The sequence below is a fragment of the Calliopsis andreniformis genome, chromosome 9 (genome assembly GCF_051401765.1).
Source record: "Calliopsis andreniformis isolate RMS-2024a chromosome 9, iyCalAndr_principal, whole genome shotgun sequence".
Classification (NCBI taxonomy): Eukaryota; Metazoa; Arthropoda; class Insecta; order Hymenoptera; family Andrenidae; genus Calliopsis; species Calliopsis andreniformis.
The window spans coordinates 11,527,045-11,545,588 of NC_135070.1; the positions used below are offsets into that span (position 1 = coordinate 11,527,045).

General features: G+C 36.1%; 4 protein-coding genes across 4 annotated transcripts in view; 2 read left to right on the top strand and 2 right to left on the bottom strand.

Moving 5' to 3' along the window:
* Qless (decaprenyl diphosphate synthase subunit 1 qless) overlaps positions 1-2,725 on the bottom strand; it is a 37,547-nt gene extending 34,822 nt beyond the window's left edge. Inside the window, exon 1 of the mRNA XM_076385345.1 lies at positions 2,446-2,725. Coding sequence (XP_076241460.1) covers positions 2,446-2,601 — 156 coding nt within the window. The 5' untranslated portion in view covers positions 2,602-2,725. The remainder of the gene's footprint in view (positions 1-2,445) is intronic.
* A 597-nt stretch (positions 2,726-3,322) lies between these two features.
* Mrpl32 (mitochondrial ribosomal protein L32) lies at positions 3,323-4,467 on the top strand. Its single transcript, XM_076385387.1, has 4 exons — positions 3,323-3,443; positions 3,665-3,919; positions 3,988-4,130; positions 4,226-4,467. Exons 1-4 carry the CDS (start codon positions 3,353-3,355, stop codon positions 4,343-4,345), a joined length of 609 nt encoding a protein of 202 aa, XP_076241502.1. The 5' UTR covers positions 3,323-3,352; the 3' UTR covers positions 4,346-4,467.
* Positions 4,468-4,535: 68 nt separating this feature from the next.
* On the bottom strand, positions 4,536-6,756 carry Spn-f (C2H2-type zinc binding domain-containing protein spindle-F). The gene is made up of 5 exons (XM_076385386.1): positions 5,967-6,756; positions 5,621-5,891; positions 5,445-5,536; positions 5,178-5,367; positions 4,536-5,114 (listed from the first exon to the last, which is right to left on the bottom strand). The coding sequence occupies exons 1-5, from the start codon at positions 6,195-6,197 to the stop codon at positions 4,816-4,818; spliced, it is 1,083 nt and encodes a 360-aa protein (XP_076241501.1). The 5' UTR covers positions 6,198-6,756; the 3' UTR covers positions 4,536-4,815.
* Positions 6,757-17,891: 11,135 nt separating this feature from the next.
* The window catches only part of Shg (DE-cadherin), a 98,612-nt gene continuing 97,959 nt past the window's right edge, over positions 17,892-18,544 (top strand). The window contains exon 1 of the mRNA XM_076385133.1: positions 17,892-18,350. Coding sequence (XP_076241248.1) covers positions 18,257-18,350 — 94 coding nt within the window. The 5' untranslated portion in view covers positions 17,892-18,256. The remainder of the gene's footprint in view (positions 18,351-18,544) is intronic.

Genomic DNA, 18,544 nt, shown 5'->3' on the forward strand with positions numbered 1-18,544 from the left:
GAAACTGTCGATGTGGGTTTCCTATGTTAATTCACTGGCTCATCGAACGCAGTGCGCAGTAATTTAACAACAATCGCATCATAAAACTATTCACGCATGCTGATGTGCAGGTACACACGTGCAATGTTCGTCAGAGTAGCATGCCAAAAGAGCATGAATGCTGTGCGTCAATGTACAAAACCTCCCTTATTGTACGCAAGATATGGTGGATGACGTTTATAAAACAAGGTTGGAGAATTGAAGGTGTTAATGACCTTATACTTGCTTTTAACAAAAATTTCTATCATATACACTTATGATAGTACTAGCTACTGATTTGTGAAAATTATAATTATGGAGATCACTAAAGTGTACCTCAATATTTTCTAAAAGAAAATGATTTCTTTTATATGTGCCAGATTTTCCCATAAATAATGATATACTTGAAATGAAATACAGAAGCGAGTTTATAAAACAAGCTTATATTTTTTAATCAATAATATAACCGCCATTTTTGTCTATTATAGTTTTCCTACCTCGTCTAAAAATTTAATATCTCGTTTGCCATTAATGGCAAACTTGCTTCATTATTGCATTTCAACTAGGTCATTATCTATCAGGAAAGATGATAATTAAACAAAATATTAGATAATAATATTTATAATTCAATTCTTTTAAAAAAATTAAAATCTGCTATGTTTGTAATTTAAGAGTCCTACAATGCTAAATATGTCTCTTAAAAGAGAACATGTTCCTCTGAAACACAAGGAAAGAAACTTAAAGAGTCTTTTAGAGAATATCACTATCTATTCTCATATAAAGTTCCAAGATCGTAAAAAACAATGTTAATAAAAGTAGCAATAAGTATCCGTTAGCAATAAGACTCGGCGAGTAAGAGTCGAGGCGTACAGGCGCGGAGCACAGCTGGACAAGCCGAGAAAGTCAAGAGCGTGGATTCCATGGGTTAACCATGCTCGAAGAAGGATATCTCACGGGCCAGTTAGCCTACTTACGAGGAGCGGGGCTTGAAATTCGTCTCGGCGTCCTCAGACGACCGGTTCTCACTCATTTCGATAATATTGACCACCACCGCGAAATAGAAAGAATCTCTACGCGAGGAACGCTCGACCAAACTGAGCAATCGTTTACCTAAGGCTTGCGTAATAAGTACGAACGATTAGCCATCATCAATGTGCTGAACTCAACGTCTACGATTCGCAAGACGTCGAAAGAGGTTTCAAAATCCGGTCTCTGTGTCACTTTCGACCAGAGAAAGTCGTGCAATTCATTTTGCCGATCGTCGAACGATTTATGGAAAACTTTCGTTAGAGACTGTTGAAATGTTTAGAAATTCAGATGTGAAATTAATATTTCTGCAACTAAATGGTATACCATTAATCCTAAATAACTCGTTTCTCTTTTTTCTAACACAATTCTGAGTTTAATTATAATTATTTTATTTTTTTTATTATTCATATTCTTTATTTATTATTATTATCTTTTTTATTGCTTATTGATGAATCACACTTATAAGATGGTTTAAAATACTTTCTTATAAACGATTAGCTTAGTTTTCAATGTTTCTGGTACTTTTTGAGTAATTAATCACTTTGAACAGTTTGTATCTACCGCGCATAGAAGAAATTCAAATTCACTTACTGCGCATGCGTTTGGTAATCAAACGCTGCTTATGAGGGCAATACAAAGTTTAAATACTCTTAGAAACACGATCATACGGTATTACAGCAAGAATAAATTACAATAAAATACAAAATATAATTCTTCGAACTTTTTGGCAGAGAATTGTAGCGTTTTTATCGTAATATTCCTTTCTAGTCTCGATATGAACCATGTCAGTAGCAGACGCCAGCTAGGTCGTCTGCTACGAACAGCTGACAGCTCGGCCGGATAAAAACGTGGTTTCATAAATTTTGCAAACGAACACTTAATGAGCTTTGTTCCTTCCAAATCTATTCACGAATCCCTTCTTTAAATACCGATGCACAAATTTATATATGAAAAACATTTGCATCTTAATATTTCAGACTCCAACTTCTCGATCATCACGAGTTACCGACACAATTTACTAGTCATTATATAATTTACAGAAGCCGAACGAATCGAGCACAATTGCTCATTTTTACATGCATTGCTAATATCGATAATTATTTTATGTTTTCTGATCTCGAAATTTCTTGGAGCCTATAAGTCAAAGAATATTGCATCTAGCAATGTATGAGAATTCTTAGACTGAAAATGGTAACAGGTTATGTTGGTAACAACATGCGATAGATTAATAATATTTCGTTAAAATTGACTGAAATAAGAACAGCACATGTCTATATCGTATCATACAGATATTATGCAAGTATATAGACAAGTCGCGAATTCAGCACCGAAACAAGATCGACGAGAGATTAGTTTTTCTTGTACTGTAGCAGACATCGGAAAACAAAATCAACATACCTGACAATGTTGAATGAAAGTACTGGTCGGCTGCTCGATGCTGGATCGTGACTTGACACATGTCGTCGAAACTTTCCTCCGTAACTGGGCGAAATGTCCAAACTGGCACAATTTCTCAGCACGAGCATAGAGCCTACTCGACCCTATACACGCCATAGCGAAAACTATAGTGAGGCGAGTCACACGACTCGTGGAGACTTTCGAGCTCCCCCAGTCCCCACCGGCACTTCAAAATCGTTCCTCCACCGACTTTTCCCTTTCCTTTCCTCACTGACAAATACACACCTGCTACAACCACAGCAATCAGAACGACACTACAAGTCCGTGTAGCTTCGGTCATTGAACACTTATAATGAGAGTATCGATAGATCTTTGGGAGAATGTCAGATCAACTATTTATCAGCGACCTCTGTCCAACTGAAATTTGTAAAAGTTTAAACATTCAAATATGTTGCATGTATAATCTTTATAATTTACTGCTTATTAAATACTTATTAAAAGGTTGTTAAATATTAAATATAAATTGAGCTTAAAAAAATATTTTAATATTTTAAATACAGTATCAGTCTTTATACATTCATGTAAAGCTCTTAATAGTCATTGCTGATAATATGATTTCAAATAATGAATAATAACATTAGTAGTATTTTAACATAGATGGATTTATAAAAATACAATTATTTTTGAAATAGTATTTTTTGTTACTAATTCTGATAACATATTTAATGTTTGTATTAATATCGTTTTATGATAGATTATTTTACTTTAAGTATTTTGAAAAATGAATAATAGTATTGTGAAGATTTTTACGTATTTTTATATCATGAGAATTATCCTTACACTCACGTGTATTAAATCGTTCTGATTATAAGTTCTATATACTGTAAATCTATGATACTCTTCAAATATGGCGAACGGAGTGTTTAGTAGGTTATGCCGTGCATTTCGAACATTTGAGCAAACAATTGATATTATTCTCGGTCGTGGTTTTCCGCCAGGTATAAAAAATAGCACTTTTGCTTAATGTTTACATAATCGTGTAATAAGATGTTAAAAATAAAGAATTTTGCGTTTGCGTTTGCGTTTCTAACCTGTTAGAAGTATTCTCAACTGAATTTGTGTATAAATAATCTAAATTTTTACTGTCATCTAAATAGTTCAATAGTTTTTTTACTAGAATCGTTATATGTATTAATAAAATTGTTTATCTTTTATCTAGGAACATTATACGCAGTAGAATGCAATAATGCTCTGAGTCGTGTGGAACCCATTAAATTTCCTGGACAGTCTTCTCTAACAGATATTATGAACGATGCATTTTTATGGGCTGTACCTAAACGTCGACGAACAATAGAGAAAAGACTTAACAGAAGATTTGGTTGGCCAAAATATGATTGGAAACCATATGTGCCTAAAACTAATCTACTAGTGTGTAGAAAATGTGGTCATGATTACGAAGCTGGTTTACTTTGTGGTGAATATATAATATATCTATAACTATTAGTAAATTACAGCAATTCTAAAATATTTCATTTTTCATAGGTTATTGTTATGAAATAGTCAAAAAAGAGACAAAAGAGATGCAAGACGCTATAGTAAATGAATTAGGATTAAGTCCAATAGAACAGGATGTTGTAGTTTTATACGAAGGTGAAAAGGAACAGATGTCAGATAAATTTTGGGAGGTACTTTGCTTAAATATATTTTCAAATATACTGTATGCATAATGTACAAACTTGCATACTCTTCATATATAATGCATTATTATACTGTTTTACAGAAACAAAGAATTGTTGAATTACCTAAGAAAAGGCCCGATTGGTTTGATCAAAACTTACTGCAGCCAACAGCAAAAGAATCGTCAGATGATACAGATGTAAATCCTAAGAATATGTCTTAAGCAAATGATAAGAACAATTTAAACAGGTACTTTTGTTTACATAAAGAAATTTTATAAAAATAATCATATAAGATAATTATATAGGATATTGTAGTTATATTAAAAATAAAATGTTAATCATTCTTGTTTTTTTTTAATGTGTAAACTTATTACAACTCCAGGTAATAAAAATAAATGCAATATAAATAATAATCGTATTCACCGCTGTTGTTTATTAAATTATCTCTTGTTTTATTTATATTGCAATTTAACATATAATGATTATTTTCTTATTTATTAAATTTTATCCGGATCAACAATTTATAAAATTCAGTAATCAAAAACATGTCTAACTCTATTAAGACTAACGTACATTCAAATAATACATACGGTATGTACATTTACTTTGCTTTTGAAATAGTGCAGTAATACAACTTGTCAAGAAATAAAAAATATAATATCATTACCATTACCCGTATTTTTAGCATTTGTTAATGAACAACCTCAAAATCATCTATAGACAGTTCTTTGGTAAAGTGACTTAAAACATGTTCATGAAATTCTGAAAATGAAGTAGTTTTCCCATAATAAGATCCACACAGAGGACAAATATTATCATCTTTTTCAGCATTATCTGTTGTATTGGAACGTTTTTCAGAAGATAAATTTGTTGTTTGAAGACTTGTTTGAGTTGCACCATGCTTTTTAACACTTTCATCAGAATCAAATTGTGTACCAGCTTGGCACATTTTTTTATTTGCATTCATCCGACAATTATTACACATCACTCCTAAAAAAAGAAAATTTAAAATCAACTTCCTTCAACTTATTTTAGCTATTGAGAATTATTTACCTGTTTTCAGTTTTGTAAAATTCTGTAGTGCTCGTTTTAATTTAGTATGTTGTACTAGTAAACTGTTTTTCATTTGTGACAATCTTATATCATGCTGTTTCAATAGTTCCAAGTCTGTATCTGAATCCTCTGGGTATGTGAAACCAACATTTTGCAAGTTTAATTCAGTACTATTTTGTAATTCAACCATCTAATTATATAATTAAAAGATAGCATTAATTTATATTTATTGAATTTAATAGTTTTCTTATTACACTCTCCACTTACCTCTGCATATTGTTGTTCGAGGTCAGACTTCTCTAACATAATGCTATTTATGAGTCTAAGCGATATTTCTTCTAAACTTTGATCCTTCTCACCTAAGTAAAAATGAAAAATAACATAGAAGTCAAAATTTGAGACCTATAACTCAACCAGCTAATGTTTTCCAGAAAAATACAAACCATTATTTGTACTTAACACACATGGTTCGTTATCATCCCCTTGTTTAATGGTATTAGAAACATCACGAAAATTATAAGATACAATGTCAGACGGTTGTGCTGGAGAATGTTGTTTAAGTGTATCAGATATTTTTGTCAAGTGACTTCCCAGCGATTTATTAGTTCTTGTTAATTTGGTTAATCTATTCCATAATTGACGATTCTCTGCTGCTACCATAAAAATCTGGTGAGTAAGTTGAGACTTCTGTTTTGTAAGCTCTTCCACCTTTTCCTATCAATTAAACTATATTTAAGTATCAAGGTATATTATAAATGTTTAAAATATTACAGTAAATATTATACAAACCTTTAGAGTTTGTACAATGGTTTTCTCACTATTATCATTTACTTTTATTATTGCTGCAGACTCATCTTTGCCACACTCAAGTCTTAAACACATATTTTCTTCTTCCACAGTGGCCAATCTAGTTTCCAATTGTTGACAACGTTCATTCATGGTTTTAAACGCAACCAATAATGCGTAATATGAATCATGTGTTTCATTGTTTAAGTTTTCAGATTGTTCCATGTCATTCATAATAAAGTTTCACAATTTGACAGTTATTGTAAATGTAATTATAATTTTTATGTCTTGCATAAAATGTACAGAAAACATATAAAAAAGAGGATCCAATGTTGTTCGTCTACATTTCGATGAAATAAACATTCCACGTGAATTACGAAACAAAACTTTCACAATGGATAATAATCGGTTTAATAACAATTACATCGATACGTTTAAATTAGGTTAAGTTATTACATATTTTCGTGATTATTAAAAAGTACGTGTGTCACAACAAATTGCATATGCATACTGAGCTTTGCAAATACTTATTGCATGTTTATTGAAAGTAATAGATACACTAGCGCAGGTCAGTAGCAATGCATCTGGAAATAATGACGCACTATTGATAAATACTGTTGTCAATAAACTATCACAGTGCTTGAAAAATATGTAAAGCGCAGTTTTCTTTTAATATTACATTTTTCCTCTGTTCATTATTAAGAATAACGCAAACGTATCAAAATGCACTCCAAGTATTTTTATGGAACTGAAATGAAACTGACAGATCGTTGTTTTTAAATGATATCATAAAGGGTACGCTGTATGTTGTGATGTTACTTATGGATATGCACTCTGTGTCTCAAAAGTCCCTATATCGTTAACTAAACTAGTAAACTGGCATACATACGCTTCAAACAAATATTTTGATAACAAAAATAAATAAAAACAATTATTTAACTTGTAAGTTATTTACATTATTGAAAAAGTAAGTTGCTTATTTCTTACACGTTCCGCTGTGGGAAAGTAATTGTTATCAGGTTAAATTTTTCATTCAATGTATGTATTTTCATGATTCGATTTTTTCAGAAATTCATTATCAATTTTGAGTTACTGTTAATTGAATGTAAAAATAAGCTACACAATATTTTTTTAAATTATTTGACTGGACAAAAAATGCTTTTCCTATTCCACGCTTTTAGCTAAGTCTGTGTTCTTATGATCATCTGAGCTATCAATAAGTAAGTTATCGTATTTACCGACATTAGTTTCTTTTGTAATTCCTAGATGTCACTATAGAATACTACAATTAAAAGCAGTATTATAAGTAGTATATACATATATATACTGTTTAAAATTCAAGTAAATGGTAAATACGAATTAACAAATTGAAAAGGATCAATCACAGATATTTATACTTTTTCGTTATTCAAAATTCTTAATTATTCCACGTCTAAAATAACTAACCAACTCTTCTATAACTTCATTTCAAGCTCGATATCGCACTAGGCGTTTATAACACAGCATGTAACAATTGAGATCGTTATAAGTTGATTTCCTACGAAATTGGTAACTCTGTCAGAATACGCATACAACTTTAGGATGTAGGACAGACGTGAGAAAGTTTTGTATACTTTGATACAAGAATACAGAAACTCGAGCGGGCAGCAAGCTTGAAAGTTTCGAGAAAAATTGAAGGAAAGAACAACAAGGAAAAGATAGCATCAATTGTGTATCATGTGATTCGGGTGCAGCAATGTCAAAAACGATTGACGGTGCATCGGCAAACGGATACGTGCGTACATGTACATGTAGTGAAACGAAAATCTAATATTTCATTTTTGCGTTCTCTTCGCGTGAAGTTATGTCAAACGACGTCAAAGAGTTTATCGTCGAGGATCTCAGTTCCACATAGTCGCTTAGTAAAGTAACCGAGCTGCTCTGTCATGACGAAGATGCGAAGATAAAAATCTAGGCTATTAACAAAATTACAAGTTGGATTAATAGGATCAACATTAGAAAGATTAGGTTTTGAAATTGTGACGCGCACGAAATATAAAAACACGCGAAGAGCCTACACGCGCGTTCCTATTGCTCTAATAAGCTGTTCAGTTTATCTTTAAAGTAAATGCATACTTTGTATATATCAGAAAGCACAGTAGCTTTTAACCTGATTTTTTAATATATTTTTCTTTTACACGCGAAGATTACATTTTTTTTTATCTGTATCTATCCTCAAGTTATTCGATTTAGAGGTCCCAAGCTTTAACCAGCAACGCATAGTCGTCGATTAAAAGACTGTACAATAAATTATATTCAAGTCAGTATTTTATTTATATACAGTTTCATTAAAGTCGATCGATATTCCGCATAAGCAAATTCTATTGTTATTCTTTGATTTCTGTGAAAGCATTGACAGATTTACTGTCATACCGTTGTATTTTTGCGTGTCCCGTGAATTGTCATAGCCATTTCCATAATATGCCAGATTATCTGTCCGTTTTCCCTTGTTTGTCCCTCCCATTTAATACCATTCCCTGTGCGTTAATACTATCGTTTCATTAATGAAACGTGCCATTTAATTGACAACAGAGGCATAATAGAAATTCAGTAAGCGTTAACATAACTGATGAAATTGGAGTGATCGAATAAACAGAAGGGCGATGGAACGCAGAACCGACACACGATCGCAAGAATTTCGCAAGTGTGCATGCGCGGGTTCCCGCGTTTAGAAGACTCGACCGCGCGTTGACCGCTTCGGGCGATTCAAGTCGATGTATCTTGTTCGCCAAAGGGACCCAGATTCGATTCGCCATGTTCGCTTGTGCGTTCATAATGTAATGTCGTTCCATTCGCTTCCGCTACGCGTTTCGTTACTCCTTTTCAAAGGCAGCGCGCGTTCGAAAGCACCTCCGCTGACCTTTGTGCCCAAATCAAAGAATTTTCGTTCATTTTTCACGCGTTCCACGCGAATCTTTTTGCACCGAGCGACTACCAAATCCTCTGATATTCTGTAGTATATAGAAATATTTCAAAGACGAGGGTCCAAAGAAAGAGAATTGAATATCAAAAATATAGTTCTTTCAGTTTGTCAGAAAATACTCGTTTTCGAAGGTTCTTATTCGTAGAGTATCGCATCCTATGTATAGGGGTCTAAATTTTAATACCATTTTGTTGGTAAGAAGGGTATTTGATAGAGTGTTACGCGAATTGTAAGCTTTAAGTTAAAGTTTTAACGCGTGAATGCCGAACCATTTTCAGTTGACTTTCTATTCACATCACATGGGCTACGTTATTGCACTTGTACAGAATTATCAAAATGGTCTGAGCGGAAAGTTTAACATGGACTATTTACGGTTCACGCAATATTCAGGCTATTCAATTTTTGGATATCGTTATTAGGAAACTTTTTCTGTTAAAACTATTTTACTAGACTCAAAAGAGAGTTTTATATTGCGGAAAAATGATTATAAGTCATATTAAAACGAGAAGATAGGTACATCCTCAGACTAAAAAATCAATATGCGTTAGAATAAATTCATAATTTATATAATATATTGCAGTAGTTTTTCGACATATTTGTGTATCGAAGAAGCTCTTATTTGTGTGCGAGAATAAAATAATAAATTGATTTGTAGTTGTTGAAATATAGATAGAATGTGCTGTCAGTAGTAAGAGCATTAAAATCATACACAGATTATGCAATCTACAAATAATTCCCTGATCGATTGTTCCTATAACGAAAAACTGATCAAATATTAACCCAATAGCTTTTATCCCTTGTAAAATAAAATACTAGCTTCATGATTTTGGTATTATAGGTATATATTACACTTTGGGACTCATACCATTGAAAGTCTCGAATATCCAACCCTATATGTATGCATGAACACATTAGCTCGAACAAGAGCAATGCATCAAATCGTAATTTCGTTTCGTATCTAATGGATATTTCATTTGAGCGGATCGATGGAACAGTCATGAATGTGTACGAAGAAGATTCAAGGGAACGTGATTTCTGTCGCTATGCCCCTCTCAAATTCGTCAACGCTGTTCTACCACATAACACTGCGCTTTTCTTTCTGCTCGTTTGTCGCGATAAACGTCCAATTAGAATCGTGCGCTGAATTCGTTGATCTTTCAATACGAACCTGCAAAACATCAATCACTTCTAAACTTTCATATTTTCAAATATACAAATATTCAAATATTTAAATAAATATTTATTCCTTGAATATTTAAAGTTTCTATTCACATATCTCAAATGTTTTAATTCATAAACTTCAATATAAGCACCCCTATATTGCATGCTTGACTGAATCACGAGCAGACAGAGTATTAAATTTTATTATACAGAAGTCAGCAACAACTTTTTGCGTTTTCAGATTTTACTTAAGGTTCTGACGTGAGATTGCATCGTTTTCAGCTTACGCTCTCATCGAGTTATGCTTGCTATCGGTTTTGTACGGTAGGAAGGCGAACGCGCATCGAAGACGAAGGTGAATGGATGTTAACGTGTAACGAAGAATAATAAATGGAAAATTCCGAGAGAAGGGGCCTTCGTTTGACACATCGAGAGGCTCGCGTCAGCTCTCGGATAACGGGGATTCATAAATCATAGTCCACGCGACAATGTATACGGGGTGGCTCGGAACTATAGGCGTACAAATTTGGCTTGATAACACCACTCATAAAGGAGAGAAACGCCAAAAGACCTATTGTAAACAAATCATTTTCAGAACATAAATCAAAATTTTCTGCTGAAAAAACACACATCCACCTATAAAAGATACATATCTAAAAAAGGATAAACATCTAGATTAATCATTTTCCAACGCTTCTTCAATCTGATTTGAAAAATAACTATAGTTTTGCTAGCTTTCTAATTCATATAGAATTTACTAGCTAGTATGTATTACAGAAGATAGGATAAGAATAATATTTGTCCATACGTTTCAATAAAATCTATATCTACGTAAAATGCATAAAAATATTCTAAGATGAAATAGTCCTAAAATAAATTTGTTAAGAAATTAATCTATAAAAAACCTCGAACACTCATACTCTTAATTCTAGAGCACCCTGTACACATCTCAAACGTCTTTCTAATCGACAGCGACGAATCCTTTAAAGCACTTTTACTCGATATTCAACGCAATCCTTTCGCCATTTCTTGCACTTGAGCTTCTACTTTGAATGCAAATCCAGCCTACGCAGAGTCAACACCGACTTTAATCGCGAGCAAATCGACGATCTATGCATCCCTCGTCGCGCCTCTATATTTGTTGCGCTAATTCCATTAGATCAGCGATCCTCGAAAGAGAGATAGCTCGGCAAACGAGATACGAAACTAGCAAGCGCAGCGCGTTATTAAGAAATTTCGCCCTCGTAATTGCAACGAGAGCGTTGACGGTGGTCTCGTGCTCCTCCCGACACGCCCATGTACGTTCTAATTTTTTTCACCCGCGCGACTAATGAAAGTCGAAGACAGACAGGAGCGAAGCGCAAATTAGGCGAGGTAGAGGCTGGCCTCGTCGACCGTAACGAAGTCTAGGCGTTGGCGAGAAAAAAGCTCTAGAAACGGGCCAATTACGAATCGTAATTACAGATTCCAGCATTCCCGCGGACAGACCCGATTCTTCCTTTCGGTTACACGAACTCCGACGATGGAAGTTGTTTGTCGGGGCAAACTCGTTTCTCTGTTCGTACCAGTGAACTAACTAGCTAAACGTAGCTGATGGTACATTCTCAGACAAAAAGAGTACCACGTACATGCATGTTGTCATTAATTTGTACAAGGTGCAGTTACGATTTCCTATATACATATCTAATGGATGTGTAATATAGAATATTTGAAAATATCCTATATTTTCTAAAAATATTGAAAATATAGAATATTTGAAAATGCGAGGTCTGAACGAGGGCATACGAATAATGAAAAAAGTTCACGCAGAAATTAGTTCTATTTCGCGTGCTTCCGAGTTACAGGCAGATTTGTGTTCCAGTAATTTTTGTTTCAAACTATGATAGCGTCATGGGCAGCGTAGGTAATATTTTCACCGGTCCGTGCGGCAATATTTAAAAAGTGATTACTTTCTACTGTTATGCGATTATTATTTTTAACTTTGATCAACATCACTTTATTCTCTTTTTACATCTTGTTTGTGGATAAATACATTCGTTTTAAATGTATTTCGTGACTAAATTTATTTCACGAATGTATAGAATACCTTTCTGCTCATTAGCTGAGATATTCGGGAATATTAAATAATTTGCGAATATAATTTAAACGTACTAACAACTATTTTAGAGTAATTCTCAGTATTTCGTGTCTATGTTCATAGGAATGTATCTCGAGGAGTATTGTTTTCAGAGGAAGTGAAAGGTAGCTCTGTGAAAGGGGTGTCTCTTTTGGGAATAGAACCGATAATGGACACGCGGGTCGATGTACCTGACGCGTCGAGTATTCGCTGGTTAGACAGAAAACGATCAAAACTGCTGATAAGCCGAGTCGTCCTAGCCACGCGACCGATTACAGTTTCCGGGAAAAATCGACGAAACATGTAGCCAGCTTTCAGCGTGGAGATTGAATTCTAAACTGACTTTGTTTTTTCTTTTGTACTTTTTTTTTGTATGTGCTACCATTCAATGAATATAGATGAAGCAATAGAATAATCTCCCGCGACAAATAACGTCCAAGTTCTATTTGATGGTACACTGCCTACAGGAAGTTAACAAAAACAAGGAATATTTTTTTTAAATTGATTATAGACATTGACTCAATAGGGGTTGTTTATGTACACATATACACATTTTTCGATTGTTCGTTAACGTGCAGTACTTACAGTTAAAATACAGAAGACTAAATGACAATATAATTGCTGTAAATCTTTCCATTTGAACCACAGAACGTGAAAAATTGCATTATAAATGGTAATGGTATTTTTTGATAGTGCACTTATGTGTGTGTACAGAGGGTTGTTTTGCCCATTTATGACATAAAATAAATTAAATTATGTATAGCTATAGACTCCTTCAGGCCATTGATTCTGCGTGTCTCATATGTTATTATATTCAGTTTATTTTATTTTATTTTATTTTATTTTATTTCATTCATTATTTAATGTTATATTTGGTTTTATAAATTTAAACAGGTACACTTATATCAACCCATTTATCAGTAATAAATAAATAAAAAAACGAACGAATTAAAATTAGAATGTACCTTTCACCTGTAGTAATGTACATTAAGTAATTACCAGCAGTTTAAATTTTAAATCCAGGCTTTAAAGTTCCAGTAAGTCACGCGTAATACGCAGGTTTCTTTTGCCATTCTGATCTGCAAATGGCCTTGAAAAAATGACCTACATTTTTACGAAAATAATATACTTAAATAAATATAAGCTCGATACTGAACTTAAATATCCAATCGTCTGAAAGTATACATATATTAAAATTTATCGTCGTATACTCACGAGTTGTAACATCGTCGTTAAAATTCTGGCAAATTTCCTAACCGAGACCGCGGTTCTTCGCATGAAAAGGATTGGCCACTTGGCATACCAGTCGAGAAATCATAGAGCAACGCGAATTTATGAGAAGACCGCGTAGGAGGTTCGGTTTAATTCATTTTCAACCGGCGTGGTTTACGCCTTATCGTTCACGCCGCGAAAAGGCGCGGCCCATTATCGGCCGCCTCGATGGCGCGCTTAAAATTCCCCGTGAATTATTCCTTTCGATCGAGTGCACCGGTAGACTTCTTTGTTAGCTCGATCGTGGAAATATTGATTTTTCTACGCGCGTACGAGCGGGACGGAACGAGAAAAGAGGAACGGGCATACGTTCCGGGACACCTACTTCACCTCGAATCCTCGTCCTCCCTGTCATCGTCGCATACCGTGGAAGACACCCTCGTGGAACGACTAACACTTCAGATCGGGACCAATCCAGAAGCGGTAGTGTCAATTTTATTCTAGCGATGAGGTCGAAAATCTGTAACCGTAAGGCAGAACCACCTATGTTACAATGTCAGAAAATTCGAGTGGAGGTCTTAATTGAGATCTAGAATATAGAATTTATGTTTGCAGAAAGAAGAAAAAGTACTAAAAGAATTTTTTACTTCAAAATAAGGGTTCAAGATAAGAGAAGTTTATAAGATAGTATTAAGAGTAAAAACTTTAAACGCCAATATTGTGATAACAGAAACATGTGACGTTGATCATTTTTCCTTACAAGCATAGAAATATGAAGAGAGTAGAATGTCGATTTAAAAAAGAAACGCTAATTAATGTAAAACTTACTTGGCCGGAAGCTGAAAAAAAAATAGGAAAATACACATTAAGATAAACGATCTTCCTTCACAGGAAAAAAGAGTTACTCTATTAACCAAACATAGTATGCCGTAATTAAGTTAGATAGACGGAGTTCTACTGTATGTTAATAATCGGCTCTTTTGATTTTCCATTGTGCTGACTACGGCAAACTATTTTCATTATGAGTTGGTGTAGTCAAAGAATCGCACATTGTTTATTTTGTAATCCCTCGATAATTAATGAATGTATGTCGATTCTCGTTTTATTTTGAAACAGGAAATTTATAAACCTTGATAAATAATGAAATATAAATGTGTTATGGTACCATTTATAAAATGTGTCATTTATTCTAACATAAATTCTCACGTAAAGTTTTGCATAATCTGTAAATGTATATTAATTTAAAATTCTCAATTTCTATACGATACATACAAGACATATTTAAAAATAATTGAAGTTATAAAATATTTTTCAAAACGTTTGTAAGACCTTCTGTTAAGGCTAGGATCACACGATCAACTTTTTTTCCAATTAAAAACGACACAGACAGACATATGACCGCAACGAAACAGTGCATCGCTCCTGTTTATTGGCCCTAAATGATTTGATAAGTAAGCCAGGAAGTTCAAATCAATAAGAGACGATTACAAACACAGAAAGTATCTCCATAGTTGCACACGCCAGTGACGTGCTGCATTCTTCAACGAGAGAATTTCCGCCAAGAACACAGCGGAAGAGGAGGAACTCAACACGTGAGGTCATGTTCGCACCTCTGCCAACTTCCTCCACGATCAGGAAACCGCGACATTTCGAACTCCTGACCGAGAATCGCGATCGAAAAATAGTTTGAAACTATATTGACACCTTCGACCCATCCTACCCATCGACCCTTGCTTAACGTCGACATTTACAAACTTCAAACGATCCAGGAAGCTTTATAGAAAGCTTGGAAGCCCCGAGCGTTCCAAGTTCACCGATGAACTCAATTTAAACCCGCGGCATCTTCCTCTGATCCTTATCCGCTCTCCCAAGCTCTCCCGCCCTCGAAACGTTACACTTCGTCCATAAAAGCTAGCTGTCAGGTTCGCGGCAACAGGTTGACTGCCGCGTAGGTATGACATCTCTGAAAAGCGGACGTCGATCGCTCAACGACGAGTTTTTCCGCTGAATTTGACGACAGACCTTCGATCACCGCTTTCCCAGGAGCGCTCCTACTCTGCTCGTAGACAAGCCCTCCGAGTCTCTACTGTTTTAACGAGTTTGATTCTGGCGACCGCGGAATTCAATTAAACTAGCTTCAGGGGTCCCGAAGGATCGAGGGAGCCGCAGGTCTTGGAATCGGTGCAAAGGTCAATCGCGCAAGTTGACATCTGGACGGTAACGTCGCCTTCTTGCTTTCGACTAGGAGATAGTTTTAATTCCAGCGAAGCTCGTTAATCGATCGATCGTATTTACCTGTCGTCAGCGTTTATGGGTCGAAGGCTAAGCGTCCGTGGAACGACTCTCTGGGCATTGTGATTCGCGATGGATTGCCAGGTCGATCCACCTGTGGTCCGCTGCCTACGTGCCGCTCGGGCGGAAAAGACGCGGGGAGGAATGAAAAGAGTAAAAATCGAGGAAACGAGGGCGAATGGGGGAGAGGGGACGGGGCAAGGGGAAGCTAATTCACGAGGAAATCACTATAATTACGGTAATTTCTCGGGAGCAAACGTGTGCTGGATGCGACACCGTACGAGTTATTAGCGCTCTACGTTTCGGTAAATGTCCACGTTTGCCATGGCGATGGTTACGATGTAACGGGGTTTTACAGACAATCGGGCGTGCAATCGTGTCGCAAACGCGATTACGTCGACGGAATTGGGTGACGTTCGCGCTACTCCGACGGTTCGCGAATTTTCGGGAATATTGAATCAATTGTCGTCTTGTTCGTTGTCACAGTCGAGGCACGAGCTAGATGGATTTGCTCGAGAAAAGGAAACGAAGGTGTGTGTATGTGCGCGTGGGATGTTTGGAAACCGTAAATTGGAACATGACTTGTTTAATTAAACTTTATGAAAAGAACAAGAGGGTTTTCATGAAATGCTTCCACAGGTTTTGGTGAAATTAAAAATGTTTATTACTTACGAAGAATTTTTTCTGGTGAATGCATCCGGTTGCTTTTTATAGGATCTGAAAAAAGATTTGTTGAATATATTTTCTTGTATTATTATTATTACTTGAATGTATTTGTATTTGCTGGGTAATTAAAAGGTACTTTCAAAGGTAGAAAAGAGTTTTATGTAAAAATTACTTCTTAGCACTTCAAATGAATATTTCTCAAGAAAATTGCGATAATCTTAAAAACTCTAAGAAATCGACTTTAAATGTTAGAATTATTTTTAGTGAATCACTATAGTTGTTCCATCAAGTTGAACAATTTTTTCGTAATTCATATATTCGCGCTACAAAGAGTAATGAAGATATGAAACAGAATAGCATAAACGACACACCATGCATATTTAAATAGATTAAAACAATTGTTTTTATTTTTAACCGTTGGATGACTTATGAAGTCTTATTAAAATTCGAAAAATATTAGCTTCATTCTTTTTATAAGAAAATCACATTTATGGAGTAAAATTCTGTTTATAATTGAATGTTTTCGAAGTTCAGCACCAGGTAGCGTTACCATGAAGTGTGTGCCCTCTTACAGTTTAGTTATGTTTACGTCTTGAAGAATGCGGAAAGATGTTTGGAGAAGTTGCAGTCTCAAGTAATCGTAAAACTATTTCTTATCGTAAAACCGTGACATACGCCTCGCTTGAATGTCAAGGTTGAAAACGTCAACAAAGAAGAGAGCTCTCCCTTTCTTCAAAGCTTTACAATTCATCATCAAACGTTTCTCCGTGCAACGTTCACAGGCTTATATTTTGTATACCAAAGTACAACGAATTTCATTTTCCATAACCTCTGCCACACACTGTCTTCACCATTGAACCTTCTAAAACCACAAGATCTTCACACCACCAAGACACATAAAAAACACCTCCAAAAGAGCCCACTAGACACCAATATCAACCAATTCTACTAAAAAATCGCATTCTATCATCACTAGAAACAGAAGAAAAAAATCAACGACGCAAAATCACAAAAATTACAAAGAAATTCAACAAAGAACGCTCACACACAAATCAACACTCGCAACCACAAACCTCGCATCTATTATCTAAGCTCTTCTAAGACTTTACAAATTTCACTAAAAACAAGCCAAAGAAAAACACAAAAAAAAAAGAGCACTTCCATTGCAACAGGTCACCAAAAATCGAGAGTGTCGGAAAAAGCGATAGACCATAAAAGAAAAGAAGCGCGTGGTCCGACACAGCAGCAGCCGCTCCTGAGGGAAGATCAACAAGTAGTTAGGTGGTGGGGAGAGGTCTGTTTGTATGCTGGCGCTGGCTAGTGGATTGGCAGCGGCGTGTAGAGGGAATCGGCGGTAGGTCGCCGCGCAGCGAGGGCAGGGGAAGGGGCGCGAAAGAGACGGAGCTGAGAGAGGGGGCGAGTATTCGGGGCAGGCGGGCAGACAAGCGAGCGGACAGGCAGGCAGGCAGGCAGGCACGCAGGCAGGCAGCGAGTTAGCGAGCAGGCAAGGTACCGCGAACGAATCGCGCGTCCTCGTCGTTCAGTCGAACAGGCGCGTTTGCACGGCGTCGATCATATCGGAGCACCGTTTCGCGCGTGTTGTGACACGGTTTGGCGTCAGGTCGTCATCAGGTGTGCCGAGGAGTGTGACGTGTGGTTTGTTCCCTTGGATAAGAGGAGTCAGAGGGATCGTGGGAACCATGTGCGCCGGTGATGTACTCTAGCGACCGTTGAGACTCGGGTGTGCTCGCTGAACGGTGGACGAATCGGTTGGAATCGGTGGAGACGAAGGGGACAGCGCGTGGTCACGCAGCGGCTGGACTATCTGGCCGCGAAGACGAGGAGGAGGAAGAGGAAAAAGCGAAAGAAGCAGGATAAAGGAACATGTCGCGACGGGAGGCTGGCCCGTGGATCGTACGGGCCTGGGCGAGGCCCCAACGACTCTTGCTATCGTTTCTGCTGGTCTATGGAACTCTCGGTGAGTGGAATATGCATGCCTTTTCAACCTTACGACGCGATGCTTTTCTGATCGTGTGAGTACGCGTCTCGGTGCGTTTGTATATACACGACGCGTTCGTGTACCGAGTACGGGGAATACGCGCCTGTGTGTAACGTTTTATCGCGCTGCGCATGCGCCGTGGCTCGTGAGTGCGTCGACGAGGCCAAGCGTAC

What these genes read in the sequence shown, in the direction of transcription:
- Mrpl32 (XM_076385387.1), top strand. Translation starts at nt 3,353, where the DNA reads ATGGCGAACGGAGTGTTTAGTAGGTTATGCCGTGCATTTCGAACATTT. An exon ending in CGAAGCTGGTTTACTTTGTG is followed by an intron (nt 3,920 to 3,987) that starts GTGAATATATAA and finishes CATTTTTCATAG; the next exon opens with GTTATTGTTATGAAATAGTC. An exon ending in TGTCAGATAAATTTTGGGAG is followed by an intron (nt 4,131 to 4,225) that starts GTACTTTGCTTA and finishes ACTGTTTTACAG; the next exon opens with AAACAAAGAATTGTTGAATT.
- Spn-f (XM_076385386.1), bottom strand. Translation starts at nt 6,197, where the DNA reads ATGAATGACATGGAACAATCTGAAAACTTAAACAATGAAACACATGAT. An exon ending in CCATTGTACAAACTCTAAAG is followed by an intron (nt 5,892 to 5,966) that starts GTTTGTATAATA and finishes TTTAATTGATAG; the next exon opens with GAAAAGGTGGAAGAGCTTAC. An exon ending in TGTGTTAAGTACAAATAATG is followed by an intron (nt 5,537 to 5,620) that starts GTTTGTATTTTT and finishes ATTTTTACTTAG; the next exon opens with GTGAGAAGGATCAAAGTTTA.